This window comes from Hyla sarda, chromosome 9, assembly GCF_029499605.1.
Source record: "Hyla sarda isolate aHylSar1 chromosome 9, aHylSar1.hap1, whole genome shotgun sequence".
NCBI classification, from domain to species: Eukaryota; Metazoa; Chordata; class Amphibia; order Anura; family Hylidae; genus Hyla; species Hyla sarda.
Window position 1 is genome coordinate 145,084,322 of NC_079197.1, and position 15,693 is coordinate 145,100,014.

At 41.5% G+C, this 15,693-nt stretch overlaps 1 protein-coding gene across 7 annotated transcripts in view; it reads right to left on the minus strand.

The window, feature by feature from the left end:
- Positions 1-15,693, minus strand: part of LOC130290413 (cytochrome P450 2G1-like) — a 43,303-nt gene that overhangs the window by 12,601 nt on the left and 15,009 nt on the right. For 5 of the 7 annotated variants that reach the window (XM_056538030.1, XM_056538031.1, XM_056538036.1 and 2 more), the window contains 7 exons: positions 12,431-12,593; positions 10,881-11,030; positions 7,905-8,065; positions 6,345-6,521; positions 6,070-6,205; positions 2,948-3,135; positions 1,534-1,675 (listed from right to left, as the gene is read on the minus strand). In XM_056538030.1, the coding sequence (XP_056394005.1) occupies positions 1,534-1,675; positions 2,948-3,135; positions 6,070-6,205; positions 6,345-6,521; positions 7,905-8,065; positions 10,881-11,030; positions 12,431-12,593 (1,117 nt within the window). Of the gene's footprint in view, positions 1-1,533; positions 1,676-2,947; positions 3,136-6,069; positions 6,206-6,344; positions 6,522-7,904; positions 8,066-10,880; positions 11,031-12,430; positions 12,594-13,222; positions 13,439-15,693 lie in introns of those variants that run through there. The other 2 variants (XM_056538037.1, XM_056538034.1) reach the window with 2 other exon arrangements.

Sequence of the window (15,693 nt, forward strand, 5' to 3'; positions counted from 1 at the left end):
GTTGACGGAAAACTATGATTTTGGCGATGCTGGTTGACCATCTAAAGTGTATGAGGGGGTCTACCAACTCTTCCTTCCAAAATGGTGATGGGGGAGAGGAAAATCAAACATTTTAGATTTTAACTGCCCATGTTGTTTGTTTTCGAGGAGATGATTCTCCAGAGCTGTCTTGCACTGGCTTACTTTCCCTCTCTTTTCAGAACACATTAACGCTTATCCAAGATAAACTTTATATTTATGGAGTGAACAGGAACAAACTTTTGGCCAACAGCTATTGAAGGTGTATGTGCATCTTAAGGCTAAGGTTCCACTTTTTGGAATACTGCCACTGCAGTTTTTGAGCCAAAGTCAGAAGTGGATCCATAAGGGAGGAGAAGTGTAAGTCCTTCCTTTATATGTCCTATTCCTTTTGAATACACTTCTGGCTTTGGATCAAAACTGCAGTGGCAGATATCCAAAAACTGCCATAAAAAAAAGCAAGTGGAAACAACTGTGGACAGGTGTGGTGCTGTTTTTGAAAGAAATCAGCTCTGTTTTTCTATTCCTGGATAACCCCTTTAATGGGGTACTCCGGTCCTAATACATCTTATCCCCTATCCAAAAGATAGGGGATAAGATGTCTGATCGCGGGGGTCCCACCGATGGGGATCCTTGCAATCTGTCATTCCGCATCCATCTTTGGATGCAATGGAGGCTTTGAGTGTGAAGCGTAACGACGGGGCCGCAGTATCGTGACATCACAACTCCAACCCCGTGTGACGTCATGCCCCGCCCCCTCAATGCAAGTCTACGGGAGGGGGCATTTGGACAGGGGATAAGATGTATTAGGGCCGGAGTACCCCTTTAAGTGTGGATGTTTATGGTGAGTTGAAGGAGAGGACTTTTGTCTACAGGTTTTTTTCCCAATATGTTTTTGAAGCTAGACTTAATGCATTTTTTGTGAGACAATTTCTCAAAAATTTCTCAAAGAAGATCCATGGTTGCCAGAAACCATCACTTTTGTTTTTTATGACATTTCCTGCCTGCTGGGAGTTCCCACCAGCACTAAATTTCATTGGAAAAAGGAGAAGAAGAAGAGAAGTGTAGTGGGGACCAGAACGTAAGTAGTGGGGGAGTGGTGGGTGTGAGTATTCTGTTTTTTTTATTATTATTATTTACACATACTCTATATACATTTTTTGAGACAAATAATTTTGTTCTTTAATCCTACTTTACATTAAATTCTTCCTTTAATTTTTTGCAATTGAAAAACTATATTATGAGATTTAGTGAAAACAACGCATCCCACTTTTAGTTCACACAATATTGAATAATTATGGCAATGTAGCAGAGTTAAGTTTACTTTCTACAATGTGCTCAATATCGTAGAGCAGCATTACTGGTTTTCTGATATATAAAATATTTTGCTCTACTGTATATGTTTATATTATACCAGTAATTGCCTGTGACCGCTGACTAACTTAACTTATTAATATTGTCATACAATACATGTATATTTATTGTAAACCTATTGCTATTAACATGTGACAGTACCTGCCGAAAATGCCATAAATGCCTCATTCTTCGTAAAATTCCCATCGATATCCAAGAAGTGGTTGGGATTAAATCTATTGGGTGTAGCAAATTGCTTGGCGTCGCGATGAACAGAACACAACATTGGATAGACATCCATACCCTATGTGCCAAAAATGAAACAGACTCGGTGTTTTTAGTGGATTCCTATAGTATGCACATTAAAAAAATTAGATAAACCAGATAAGGTTACCTGCAAACGGAAATCCTATGATACTAAGGCCAGGTTCACATTGGCATTGGACTCCGTCGGCAATTCCCTCAAAACTGCAGGAGTTTTTTTTTACTACCAAACTCCAGTAAACTACGGATCCTCATTGGACTCCATTCAAGTAAATGGGGTCCATTGAGACCTGGCAATTTTCGTTGTGCTCGTCCCATTTCAGGGCCCGTTGTGCACAAGGAAGAAGTGTAGAACGGACCCTGAATGAGTCGGATGTAAATGGCAGTGTGAACTTAGCTTAAAAGGGTACTCCGCTGATAGACATCATATCCCCTATCCAAAGGATAGGGAATAAGATATCTGATCGTGGGGGTTCTGCTGCTGGGGCTCCCCATGATCTCCTGCAGCACCCGGCGTTCTAAAGAAATGCCGGGTTCCTGCGGCAGTGGCCCTGATGTCACGACCACGCCTCTTGTGATATCACGCCATGCCCCCTCCATTCATGTCTATAGAAGGGGGCGTGTCTGGCGACACGCCCCCTCCCATAGACATGAATGGAGGGGGCGTGTCGTGATGTCACTAGGGATATGACCGTGACATCACGACCACGGTCTCCGGCTCCAAGCTTTCTGAACAAAATGTTCAGAATGCTGGAGCACCACAGTAAACCTTTAGAGGGGTACTCCCCTGGAAAGCTTTTTTTCTTTTGATTTGTAAATGACTTCTATTTAAAAATCTTAATCCTTCTAGTACTTATCAGCTTCTATTTGCTCCACAGGAAGTTATTTTCTTTTTGCCTTTTCAGTCTGACCACAGTGCTCTCTGCTGACACCTCTGTCTATTTTAGGACCTGTCTGGAGAAGGAGAGGTTGTCTATGGGGATTTGCTCCTGCTCTGGACAGTTCCTAAAATGAATAGAGATGTCAGCAGAGAGCTCTGTGGTCAGACAGAAAGGAAATTCAAAAAGAAAAGAACTTCCTGTGGAGAAAATAGAAGCTGATAAGTGCTAGAAGGATTAAGATTTTTAAATAGAAGTAATTTACAAATATGTTTAACTTTCTGGCACCAGTTGATTAAAAAAATAATAATAATAAAATGTTTTCCAGGGGAGTACCCCTTTAAGCAACTTAGATGCAAGGTGGAAAGCAAGCAAGGTGGTTTTGTGAACTAGCCTAAAAAGGGTTAATAAATAAATGGTATCACAAGGCCTACCTTTGGAATGGTAAATCCTCGGAATTCTGTGTCTCTTTTGACTGCATGGGGAAGGCTCAGAGGAGCAACATCACAAAACCTCTGGATCTCATGAATAACAGCGTCTGTATATGGCATCTTGCTTCTGTGTTTGACATTTGGGAAGGGATTTTCTCCAATCACTGTGTCGATTTCTTCTTGGAGTTTGTCTGTAATATGTTAGATATGGTTTATCTTCGTGTTATGAGACTTGTATTTATTATTTATTATTATTAGTTATCCAATAGCTATCCATGGTCTTGTAAATAATTGTATCAAATAATACAATACAAAAAATTTCGGGGTATACGATACAAAAAAGTTGAGGGGATCAAAAGCAAAAAAAAAAAAAAAAGATTCCAATTTTGGACTTTTTTCACTTTACTATACCCCTATGTTCAGAGACAGTACACAGTCTAGAGGGGAGTTTATCAAGAATAGTGTAGGTGAATCATTCTTTATACACCTATAATTTGCGCATTGGTAATGTGTATTTGCGCCAAATTTATTAAATTTTCGAACGGCATGTCATACGTTTTTTTTACAACTTTTGAAATTACCCTTCGGTACACCACTATGTATGGTTCCTCCTCTGAGAATTTTTAATGCATTGCGCCAAACTGTGCGACTTTTACCAAAATGTTGTCCACAGCCAGTTTTGTAAGCCAGGTCTGGGCTTGAATAGACTTACGACAAATTGAGGACTTTGTGATAAATTGTGAGACAAGTCGCACATGATTAAAGGGGTATTCCAGGAATTTTTATCTTATTTTTTTTATATATCAACTGGATCCAGAAAGTTAAACAGATTTGTAAATTACTTCTATTAAAAAAATCTTAATCCTTCCAATAATTATCAGCTGCTGAAGTTGAGTTGTTGTTTTCTGTCTGGTAACAGTGCTCTCTGCTGACATCTCTGATTGCCTCAGGAACTGCACAAAGCAGAATAGGTTTGCTATGGGCATTTGCTTCTACTCTGGACAGTTCCCGAGACACGTGTCATCAGAGAGCACTTAGACAGAAAAGAACTACTCAACTTCAACAGCTCATAAGTACTGAAAGGATTAAGATTTTTTAATAGAAGTAATTAAAAAATCTGTTTAACTTTCAGGAGCCAGTTGATACATAAAAAAAAGTTTTTTTCCTGGATAACTCCTTTAATTCATGACCACTGCAAAAAGTTAACCAGGTACACATTTTTAGGAAAGTCTTCTAAAGCAAAAGTTGCAATAAAAAGACTCTAAACAGCAACTGGGAAAAATCATGCGACAAATCAACACCCCAAAATGGTAAAATGAATGATAAATTCCCACCAAGGTGCTTGTTGTTGCCCTTATCTGACAAAAAAAAAAAAAAAAAAAAAAACATAAATTTTAAGATGAGCAGAGAAGAGCAGGATGACCCCGTCCATTGAACAGTTTTCATTGATTGGTGATGTTTTTGCTTAGTACTCATGCACTTTCTTTTAATTATTTGGATCAATTTTTACTTTACCTTTGGTCTATCCACCACACAAACTATACCTAGAACCCTGCAATGGAAGGGCAGGGATTGGGTAATACAGGAAGTTGAATTCAAATAAGCCAAATAATAAGCCAAACCCTGCTTCATGACTGCTTGAGACAGCTTTTATAGGGGTACTCCACTGACCAGCGTTCGGAACATTTAGTTCAGAATGATGTGTATGCGATGTGCGGTCGGCCACACCCCCTTGTGACATCATGTCACGCCCCCTCAATACAAGTCTATGGGAGGGGGCGTGGCGACTGCCACGCCCCCTCCCATAGACTTGCATTGAGGGGGTGTGTTGTGACATCACAAGGCGGCGTGGCCAACCCCCGCAGAGTGTGCACACAGTGTTCAGAACTAAATGTTCAGAACCCTGGCCAGTGGAGTACCCCTTTAAATCAGCAGGGCCATGTAGAGTTTCTTCATTTTCCAAGACCCTGTTATCTTATAACAGTAAAAAAGTTTTCCTTGCCTTTTCTAGCTTGTAAAAATAAATCCAAATTAGGTGTCCTATTAGTTTTTGCTTGTTAGAATGTAAAAAAAAATCCTAACTGTGATATCTGTATGAAAGAAAAAAAATAATCCTTATGACCTGGCGCTGCTGCCTTGGTGGTACAGGATGGAATCCAAAGATCCAGGGGTACTTCTTAGGCTACATTCACACTGCTGTTTGTCTCCGGCAGTGTGAAGCCCGTTATTTTAGGATCGCTTGCACCGTCTATTTCTCCTGCTATTCTCTCTGAAAATAGCAGCAACCGATGGAGCACATTGACTATAATGGTGTCCATCAGGACCCGTTATTGTTCGTTATAGCTAGTGATGAGTAGCAGGGGCCATATTCGTATTCGCAATATTTCATGAAAATATTGACGATTATTCGTCTTATGTTCGCGAATTTGCATATTCGCTATGTTCGAAAATTTGCATGGGAAATTTGCATGGAAAATTAGCATAAAAATTAGCATGTGAAAAAATAAACACAAAAAAAACTAATATTCATCATTACAAATATATAGTACTATATTCCAAATATTAATGAAATGGCGAAGTGACGATATTTGTGATAAAAATTTGCATTACGAATATGACATCATGCCCGCCCCCTGAACGAAAGACTATGGGAAGGGGGCGTGACAGTGGTCACGCCCCCTTCCCATAGACTTTTGTTGAGGGGGCGGGCGTGACATCATGAGGGGGCGGCCTCGAATATGGAAGCCCGCACACAGCGTTAGGAGTAATAAACTTCCGGGCGCTGCGAGCCGAGCTCCAGAAGGCAGGGCAGCGGACAACCCCTTTAAAATGTTTATTTTAGAAAACAATAACACGTTTTGGGGTCACCTCTCCCTCCTTCAGATTGTTTATGGTACATACTGGATCCAATCAGACATATATACAGTGAAACATGACGCCAAAACCAATGGGTGGAGCCACAAGAAAAAACAAAAACAGTTGTATGGCAAATAAATAACAGGTAGTTTCATAAATGCACAGTAAAAAAAAAAAAAACTCTACAGCGGATGTAGGGTATACAAACATTTGAAATTTGTACAAACGATAAAAGTCCAAGATAGATATGTGGTATGAGTACAGCATACCTTGTATGTCAGTATACTTCAGTAGGACTAAGAACCCATGCCGTAAGGTGGTACTGACAGTTTCAGTCCCAGCAACAAACAAGTCAAGTATTGTCATCAGCATATTCTCGGTGTTGAAGCTTGGGTTTTCTTTCTCCTTAAAGGTAATCATATGTATCTTAAATTAGACATTTTTAACTTAGGTGCGGGTTCCCAAAATGCTGCATTATATTTGGTGCCTAAAAACTCTGAGTAAACCATTAGTGGTGTTTACTGTATATATAGAAGTATTATACCTCTTGTTGTCTGATGAGAAAACAGTCAATGAAGTCCCTGGGGGAGTTGGGATCCAATGATTCTTTGTTCCTTTTGACTCTTTCCGAAACAAATTCCATGAGCCGAGTTAAGTGTTGGGTTATCCTCTGATGAGGGCCTGGAATATACTTCATTATTGCTGGAAGCATGGCCTGCAGCTGGGTGCCCGGGAAAGTATAAAATGTTTTTTCTTGTTCAGAACCCCTCAAAACGTATTAAAAAATAGAAGAACTCTTAGTTAACATGACAACATTTATTTGCCAGATTGGCCATCAATGGTGTCATACTTGGAGTTCCCCCTATTTTCCATAACAAGCCACATACAAAACCAAGCAGTAGCAGCCTGATGTTGCCAGAGTGGCGAAGGCCAATGGCCTTCGCCACTCTGGCAACATCAGGCTGCTACTGCTTGGTTTTGTATGTGGCCGGTTATGGAAAATAGGCTGATAATAACAAACTACTACTGCCTAGTCCCAAAGCATCATTTTTTGATGCTCGAGGCTTGACCGTACCTGGCTCTTCCCAGTACCCCTGGCGCTGGTGGGTACCAGGTTGTTAATAGGGGGTTAGTGCTAGCCATTTTACGGCCTAATTTTAAGCTGCTAGGTATGTTATGGGGGAGCAGAGGGTAGAGCAGAGCCGAGACGAAGTTGACTGTGCACTACTTTGGAATTTCGGCATTGCTCTACTGTACCCTCTGCTCCCCCATGATGTAGGCAGCTTGGCTGCATCATAGGGGAGTGAAGGATACAGCAGGGCCGAGCTGGAGTAGCAGAGTTGTGCACAGTGATCACTGAACAACCCTAAACATGTTAGAAAATTAAGCTAAACTACACAGATTTGGTTGACCTATATATGATACGCATGGGCACTAAGAGAATCTCACACTCTAGAGGACTTAGCATGTCTGGGCAGTTCGTATAAAGCATATTTATTTCAATGTCAGTTTCTAGCTGATTCCAATAGATCCCATAAGCAGGCACCTTGTGATTAGTGTTGAGCGGCATAGGCCATATTCGAATTCGCGAATATTCGCGAATATATGTACGAATATTCGTCATATTCGCGAATATTCGCATATTCGTAATATTCTTGTTTTATTTTCGCATATGCGAATATTCGCGTGTGCGAAAATTAACATATGCACAAATTCGCATATGCGAAAACTAGCATGTGCAAATTTTCGTATATGCGAAAATTCGCGCGCCAGTCTCACACAGTAGTATTAGAGCCTTCTTACACCACATAAGCTGGAAGCAGAGAGGGATGATCACTGTGATATGTACTGTGAAAAAAAAAACAAAAAAAAAACGAATATTCGTAATTACGAATATATAGCTCTATATTCGCGAATATTCGCGAATTCGCGAATATCGCATAAAATTCGAATTGCGAATATTCGCGAGCAACACTACTTGTGATCAGCTTATCTTCAGGAGAAGTGTCCAATAAACCAATTTTTTTTTCTTTAAATCTATTTCAATCGTGTAGCTAAAAATGCAGCACAAAAATGATGTTAAAAATATGCTTATTCCACATACCTGACCCCAACCACCACTCATATCTCTTGACATAGCGTTGAGCAATCTCAAAAGAACGTGAAAGTTCTCATCATGGTACTCGAAACGATCCCCAAAAACTATGGAACAGATGACATTTGATGCGCACTGACCTAGGATTCTGGTTGGGTCAATGGGTTTACCTTTAGAAAAAAAAAACACATTCAAAAAAGGATGAAATTAAATTAATATAATGACATTATTCTTACATTGAGTCTAGTATACAACAAAGTGCTCTTTTGTTGGGGACAGGCTTCTAACCTCCGGGGCTCTGCTGCTTGTCCTAGTGTATGTATGCTGGCTCTGTTATATTTCTAGGGCCAATGTATGCCCCTTTTCATATTCCCTACCAATCTCACATGGCTGGGCCATTCGGGCAGGGTCACATGGGGCAATTCCGCAGCCTATTTCATGCTGCGGATTCACCGACCGCAGTCATTAAGGGACTGCGAGCTCCCGGCTGTGGTTGGGTAGCTCTGTGTTTCCACTTGTAGCAGCAGATTTCTACAGAGGGAAATTAGTCACCACTAGTGTTGCTCGCGAATATTCGCAATTCGAATATTATTCGCGAATATCGCATATTCGCGAATTCGCGAATTTCGCGAATATAGCGCTATATATTCGTAATTACGAATATTCGTTTTTTTTTTTTTTTCTTCACAGTACACATCACAGTGATCATCCCTCTCTGCTTCCAGCTTGTGTGGTGTAAAGAAGGCTGTAATACTACTGTGTGACACTGTCGTGCGAAAGTTCGCATATGCGAAAATTAACATATGCTAATTTTTGTATATGCTAATCTTCGCATATGCGAATTTCCGCGGATGCTAATTTTGTATGTGCAAATTTTCACACAAGTTAATTTTCGCGTATGCGAACTTTCGCGTATGCGAAAATAAAACGAGGATATAACGGATATGCGAATATTCGCGAATATATGACGAATATTCGTCCATATATTCGCGAATATTCGCGAATTCGAATATGGCCTATGCCGCTCAACACTAGTCACCACCAGCTGACACACAGAGCTATCGGCCACAGCCCGGAGTCCCCCTCGGACTGCCGTGAGTGTGCCCCATGTAACCCTGCCCTTATCAAGGAACCCCTTTCTGCCATCTGTGCCTGAGCAATCAGGTTCTATTACTATAGTGATCTACAAAGTTGTGTTTCTTCTGCTTCTTCCCTGTTTGAATCGGCTTGATATTTACCCACTCCTCTGTCTACCTTCTACCTTGATCTGTGCTTGTGACCTGACTCTGACTGAACTCCACCAGACCGGACTAACTGTCTGAACGACTATGGCTCTGCCACATCATTTTTGTATCACACCATATAGGGGGAGATTTATCTTTTCAGAGGACTTGTTAAGAATGTAACTAGTAAGCCCATTGCTATGGGCAACTGGGCAACTTTTCCTCTGCACAGGGTTTGATAAATCTCCCCATATATCCATGTCCGTAGCTTCCAACAGTGACAACGTTCTGGGTAGTAACCCACAGCAAAAAAAGGTAGGCCTGTCACCCCGGCCACTCCTTTGGTTTAGACAAATTATTTTGTTAGAAACCACCCCATTATCATAGATGTTCAACTTCACTGAACCTACATGTATTTCTATGTAGGAGTAACATCCTTCCAGTGCCACTCATTGCACAGGAGAATAAACTGGTATTTAATCTCACAGTGGAATGTAATAATATACATTGTGGGCCATTTGGTAACACAACTTTAAGTTTATTGCAAAATTATACTTCTTACATAGAAGAATTCAATACCGGCACTAGTAACCTATTTAAACGGCTCATATGTCAGAGTGCTATCAGTGGGGGATGCTCAGGTGTGTTCCTGCGGCTGTTGGTGTTCGTGGTGCAAGCGTAAAAACAGAGAAGAGACAGTCCGTACTAGTATAGGAGAAATAATACGCTGCACTCACCAGACTTCCAACGAAAGTGTCTTTTTTATTCATATAAGATAAAACACGCCAGCAGGTACAGCGGGAGAGTGGGCACACAGACAAGCACGGGGAGTGGCGACGGACCGTTGCGTGCTCGTAGCACTTCCTCAGGCCTGAGGAAGTGCTACGAGCATGCAACAGTCTGTCGCCACTCCCCCCGCTTGCCTGTGTGCCCGCTCTCCTGCTGTATCTGCTGGCGTGTTGTATCTTATATGAATAAAGAAGACACTTTCGTTGGAAGTCTGGTGAGTGCAGCGTATTATTTCTCCTATACTAGTTATTGCAAAATTATGTTGCATAAGGATAAGAATTCTCCGCTTTGGACATTACGGCCCACATTTATCATTGTAGGTGTAAGTGAAGCATTTATCATTGTAGGTGTAAGTGAAGTATTTTTTTACACCTTTTTTTTGTGTGCTGTAATGTGTAGGAGCACCAAATTTATTAAATGGTCAAAGAGCATATGATACATTTTGTGCAGGTCACATTTTCTGAAATTTCTCTCTTCACATAAACCAAAAAGCTATGCCAGGTCTGGGATGGTGTTGTTTTTGCGCCTTTTTTGTGCCTTTATACAAAAATCCCTTCTATATCATGTGTATTGCCAAAATCAGTGGATTGCAACTCAAAATCAGCAGAAATGTGTAAACCAAAAGGCTAAAAAAAAAGGCGCAAATAAACCCAAAAAAACAGTCTAAAGACTATGATAAATGTGGGCCTACCTCTTTATCAGAAATGCCTATTGACAATAAGGGATAAGATGTCTAGGGGTGGAGTTCCCCTTTAAGCTTTACTCGATGTCCTCAAAAATCAATGGGTTGCCTGTATAATGCAGAGTAGCACAGGTCCTTCAGACACTCATATTTGCTCTCCTTACTGGTCAAAAGATGAGGATACTGAACAGAAGACATCCCCCTTCCCCTTTAGAACAATTCAAAGCTAATGTTTCCATTTTACAAGCATGTTGGATATCTGGGTTTTCCCCACTAAGTCCCATGATATACCTTTAAGGCATTTGAGTTCTGCTACCAGACACACTGCCTCTTCTTGGATCCTTTCTTCAAGGCTTCTTTTCCCCATTCCAAAGTTTTTTAAGGTTATAAAAGAAAATCTTCTAAGTTGTTTCCATGTCTCCCCATTGCTAAAGCCAACACCTGTAACAATAGGTTATTATACATTCAGTTAGACATTTGAACATGTGGGTGAAACTGTGCTGATCTTTTACCTTCCACCTACCTTTCACTTACTTAAAGGGGTACTCCGGTGGGAAAAAATGTTTTCAAATCAACTGGTCCCAGAAAATGATACAGATTTGTAAATTACTTTCTGAATTACTTACTAGAGTAAAAACTTAAGTCTGACACAGACAGAAGAGGCAGCAGAGAGCACTGTGGTCAGACTGGAAAGAACTACACAACTTTCTCTGGAGCATACAGCAGCTGATAAGTACTGAAAGGCTTACAATGTTTAAATAGAAGTAATAATAATAAGTTCCTTTGAAAGCATTTGTTTTCCACTGGAGTACCCCTTTAAATAAGCATTGTTTTCTGTTTGTGTTTTTTTGCCCACATCATACACACTTACTATCACTGGTCCTATAAGCACAGCTACATCTGTATGTTTCATTACAGTAACTAGGTCATGTGATCACTAGTCTGATCTTCCAACTTCCCTGTGTCTAATGTGTCAGGGCAGGATGTCAGTCTTAGGTTCCAACTTCCTGTGAAGTACAGAATTATATTATCACTTACTAGATCTCTCCCAGTAACCCTCAGATCCCTCCTCTTCCCTCCCAGCTTCATCTGCTATCTCTATGGGAATAGGATATAAAGTAGTAATAGACCTCTCCTGAAGTGTTCACACATTGCATTTCTTCCTGATGTTTTTCTGTTTTTACCATGTTTTTCCCAATAGTCTATGCTGCACTATATACTCTAAGTGACAAAAAAATATATATATATCCTGGACTCCTTCTTTAATGTATATGGATGCATGACATAAGACTTTAAAGGGATACTCTGCCCCTAGACATCTTATCCCCTATCCAAAGGATAGGGGATAAGATGTCAGATCGCAGGGGTCCCGCCGCTGGGGACCCCCAGGATCTTGGCTGCAGCACCCCGCTGTCATTACTGCACAGAGCAAACTCTGACGGGGGTAATGACGGGCAATACAGGGGCCGGAGGATCGTGACATCAGGGCTATGCCCCTCGTGACATCACGGCCCGCCCCTCAATACAGGTCTATAGGAGGGGGCGTGTCGGCCCCCTCCCATAGACTTACATTAAGGGGCGGGCTGTGATGTCACGAGGGGCGGAGCTGTGACGTCACGATGCTCTGGCCCCTGTATCGCCTGTCATTACGCACAGAGCGAGTTTGCTCTGTGCAGTAATGAAAGCAGGGTGCTGCAGCTGAGATCCCGGGGGTCCCCAGTGGCGGGACCCCAGCGATCTGGCATCTTATCCCCTATCCTTTGGATAGGGGATAAGATGTCCTGGGGCGGAGTACCCCTTTAAAGCTTTAAAATATCTACTCTAGGCTACATTAAACCTACCAACTCCACCAATGAATTCATCGACGGTTGGGAGATTTCCACGGTTTCCAAATTCTTCTGCATGGTCAACAAGGGCCTCCTTCACGGCTTCGTAACCATATAGCATGACCACCGGCTTAGAACCAAAATAAAGAGTGTAGACGGAGCCGTATTTCTTTCCAAACTAAATAAATAAATAAATCTGAATTGAAATGGCTGTGGGTTAAGGGGTTCTCTGGGAAAATAAAACTTACCCCCTGTCCACAGACAGGGCCGGCGTTAGGGCAGGGCAACCTGGGCAGTTGCCCAGGGCCTCCATCCAAAAGAGGGCCCTCTGAACATATTTACTTCCATACTCACAATACTGTATTTTGCCGCGATTTGCAGAAAATCACAGTAAAGTCTCTGCATTTTTACCGCGATTTTTTGCAAATCTCGGCAAAATACAGCCAGGGAAGGACTTGTCATTTTTCAGGCACTGCGAGGACCGATTACAACCCTGACTGGCAGCAGCTATGGGACCCATGGCCGCACTTACATCCCTATGCCCTACGGCCTGAGGCTGGTTTAGACCTGCAGGAGCGCGTTGATGACATCACAGGTCCGACACAGGCAGCAGGATGTAATCTCTTCATTGCGCCCTCTGTGTTGGATCTCAGAGGTCACCAGCGTGTTCCCCCTGTCTCATACACTGCAGGTCTAAACCAGCCTGTGCAGTCTGTGGGGAGACACGAAGAAGAGTGGAGTGCTGAGGAGAGCCTGTAGAGCAAGAGGGGGATGACAACTCTTCTCCCTCTGCTCTTTACAAGTTACCCAGTGCTATCATCCTGTCAGCTAACACGGGCCCCGCTGAGGAGGAAAGAAGTGTGAGGACTGTCTGTGCCCCGATGCCAGTGGCTGTAGGGCTGGTTTGCAATTATTTCCAGGACTGTTTTTTATTCCCAGTCCAGCCCTGAATAAAAAATAAAGCCCAAAAGCTGTCCGGGCTGCACAGAGCCCAGAGACAGCACACACACTTAATTTGGATCTTCTAGGACCTTTGGTGACGTCATCAGGACTCTAAGCCAATAGGAGTCATCCCAGGTCTTGGAAGATACATAGTTTGTCTGTGTATACTGTCTATCGGTTTAACAAACATAGGAGAGTAGAAGGTGACAGGGGAAAGGATGGGGGTGGGGGGGCCATGGGGAGCAGTGTATAGTCACACCTTAGAAATGGGGAGTGTGATTTAATATTTCAACCCCTCAGGACACAGCCGGGTTTTATTTTTGCATTTTCCTCCTCATCTTCTGAGAGTCATAACTCTTATATTTCCATCCACAGACCCATATGAGGCTTGTTTTTTTTGCGCGACCAATTGTACTTTGTAATGACATCACTCATTTTACCATAAAATGTACATCGAACCCAAAAAAATTATTATTTTGTGGGGAAATTAAAAAGAATACCACAATTTTGCAGTTTTTTGGGGGTATAATTTTTTAGCAGTACACTTTGCATTAAAAAGTCCATATTTTCTTTATTCTGTAGGTCAAAATGATTAAAATGACACCAATGGTTGCATGCTTTACTATTATTGTACTGGTTTTTAAAAAAAAAAACTCATACTTAAAAAAAAAAAAAAATCATTATGTAAAATTGCCCTATTCTGACCCCTGTTATCTGTAGTTTTTATTGGTTTCAGAAGTAGTTTTATTTACTGAAATAAATGACGTGACCAAAAAGCAGAAATTTGAGGTTGTTTGTTTCTTTTTACGTTTACACCGTTCACTGTACGGGATCATTAACCTCTTAAGGACTCAGGGCGTACCTGTACGCCCTGAGCCCGGTCTCGGTGTGAAAAACGGGGTCACGCAGTGACCCCGCATCACACCGGGTCGGTCCCGGCTGCTAACGATAGCCGGGACCCTGGGCTAACAGGGCGCGCATCGATCGTTGTGCCACGCGCTGTTAACCCTTCAGACGCGGCGATCAAAGTTGACCGCCGCGTCTGAAAACGAAAGTAAACTCTTCCCGGCAGCTCAGTCGGGCTGATCTGAACATGGTAATAAAATCGCGATGTTCCGATCAGCTGGGACGCAGGCGGAGGTCTCCTTACCTGTCTCCCTGGCGTCGGATCGTCGATTGATTTCTCCAAGCCTGAGCTACAGGATTGAGCAATCAAGCCCCTATCTGACTGATCCGTGCAAAGCTATGGCTTTGTAGAGATCAGCATAGGAGATCAGTGTGTGCAGTGTTATAGGTCCCTATGGGAGCATAAGAGATCAGTGTGTGCAGTGTTATAGGTCCCTATGGGACCTATAACACTGCAAAAAAAAAAAGTGAAAAAAAAAGTTAACAAAGGTCATTTGACCCCTTCCCTAATAAAAGTTTGAATCACCCCCCTTTTCCCATAAAAAAAACTGTGTAAATAAAAATAAAAATTAATATTTGTGGTATTGCCGCGTGCGTAAATGTCCGAACTATAAAATTATATCATTAATTAAACCGCACGGTCAATGGCGTACGCGCAAAAAAATTCCAAAGTCCCAAATAGCGTATTTTTGGTCACTTTTTATATTATAAAAAAATGAATAAAAAGCGATCAAAAAGTCCGATCAACACAAAAATGGTACCGATAAAAACTTCAGAAAACGTCGCAAAAAATGAGTAATCATACCGGCCCTTACGCGGAAACTGAAAAAGTTACAGGGTTCAGAAGATGACAATTTTAAACGTATAAATTTTCCTGCATGTATTTATGATTTTTTTCAGAAGTGCGACAAAATCAAACCTATATAAGTAGGGGATCATTTTAACCGTATACAGAATAAAGATAAGGTGTCATTTTGACCAAAAAATGCACTGCGTAGAAACGGAAGCCCCCAAAAGTTACAAAATGAAATTTTTTCTTCAATTTTGTCGCACAATGATTTTTTTTTCGTTTCGCCGTGGATTTTTTGGTAAAATAACTGATGTCACTGCAAAGTAGAATTTGTGGCGCAAAAAATAAGCCATCTTATGAATTTTTAGGTGCAAAATTTAAAGCGTTATGATTTTTAGAAGGTGATGAGGAAAAAATTAAAATGCAAAAACGGAAAAACGCAGAGTTCTTAAGGGGTTAACATTATATATTATTTTAATCGGGCACCAAAAGCCACAAGAAGACCAGGTTCAGAGGATGGGAATAGGGGAGCGGTGAAAGGTTAAAGTTTATTATTTTTATTCTGGCAGGCCGGACATAGTGGATGAAATTTTATTTACTGAAGTTCTCCTTCAGGGTACGTTCACACAGTCGTAACTAG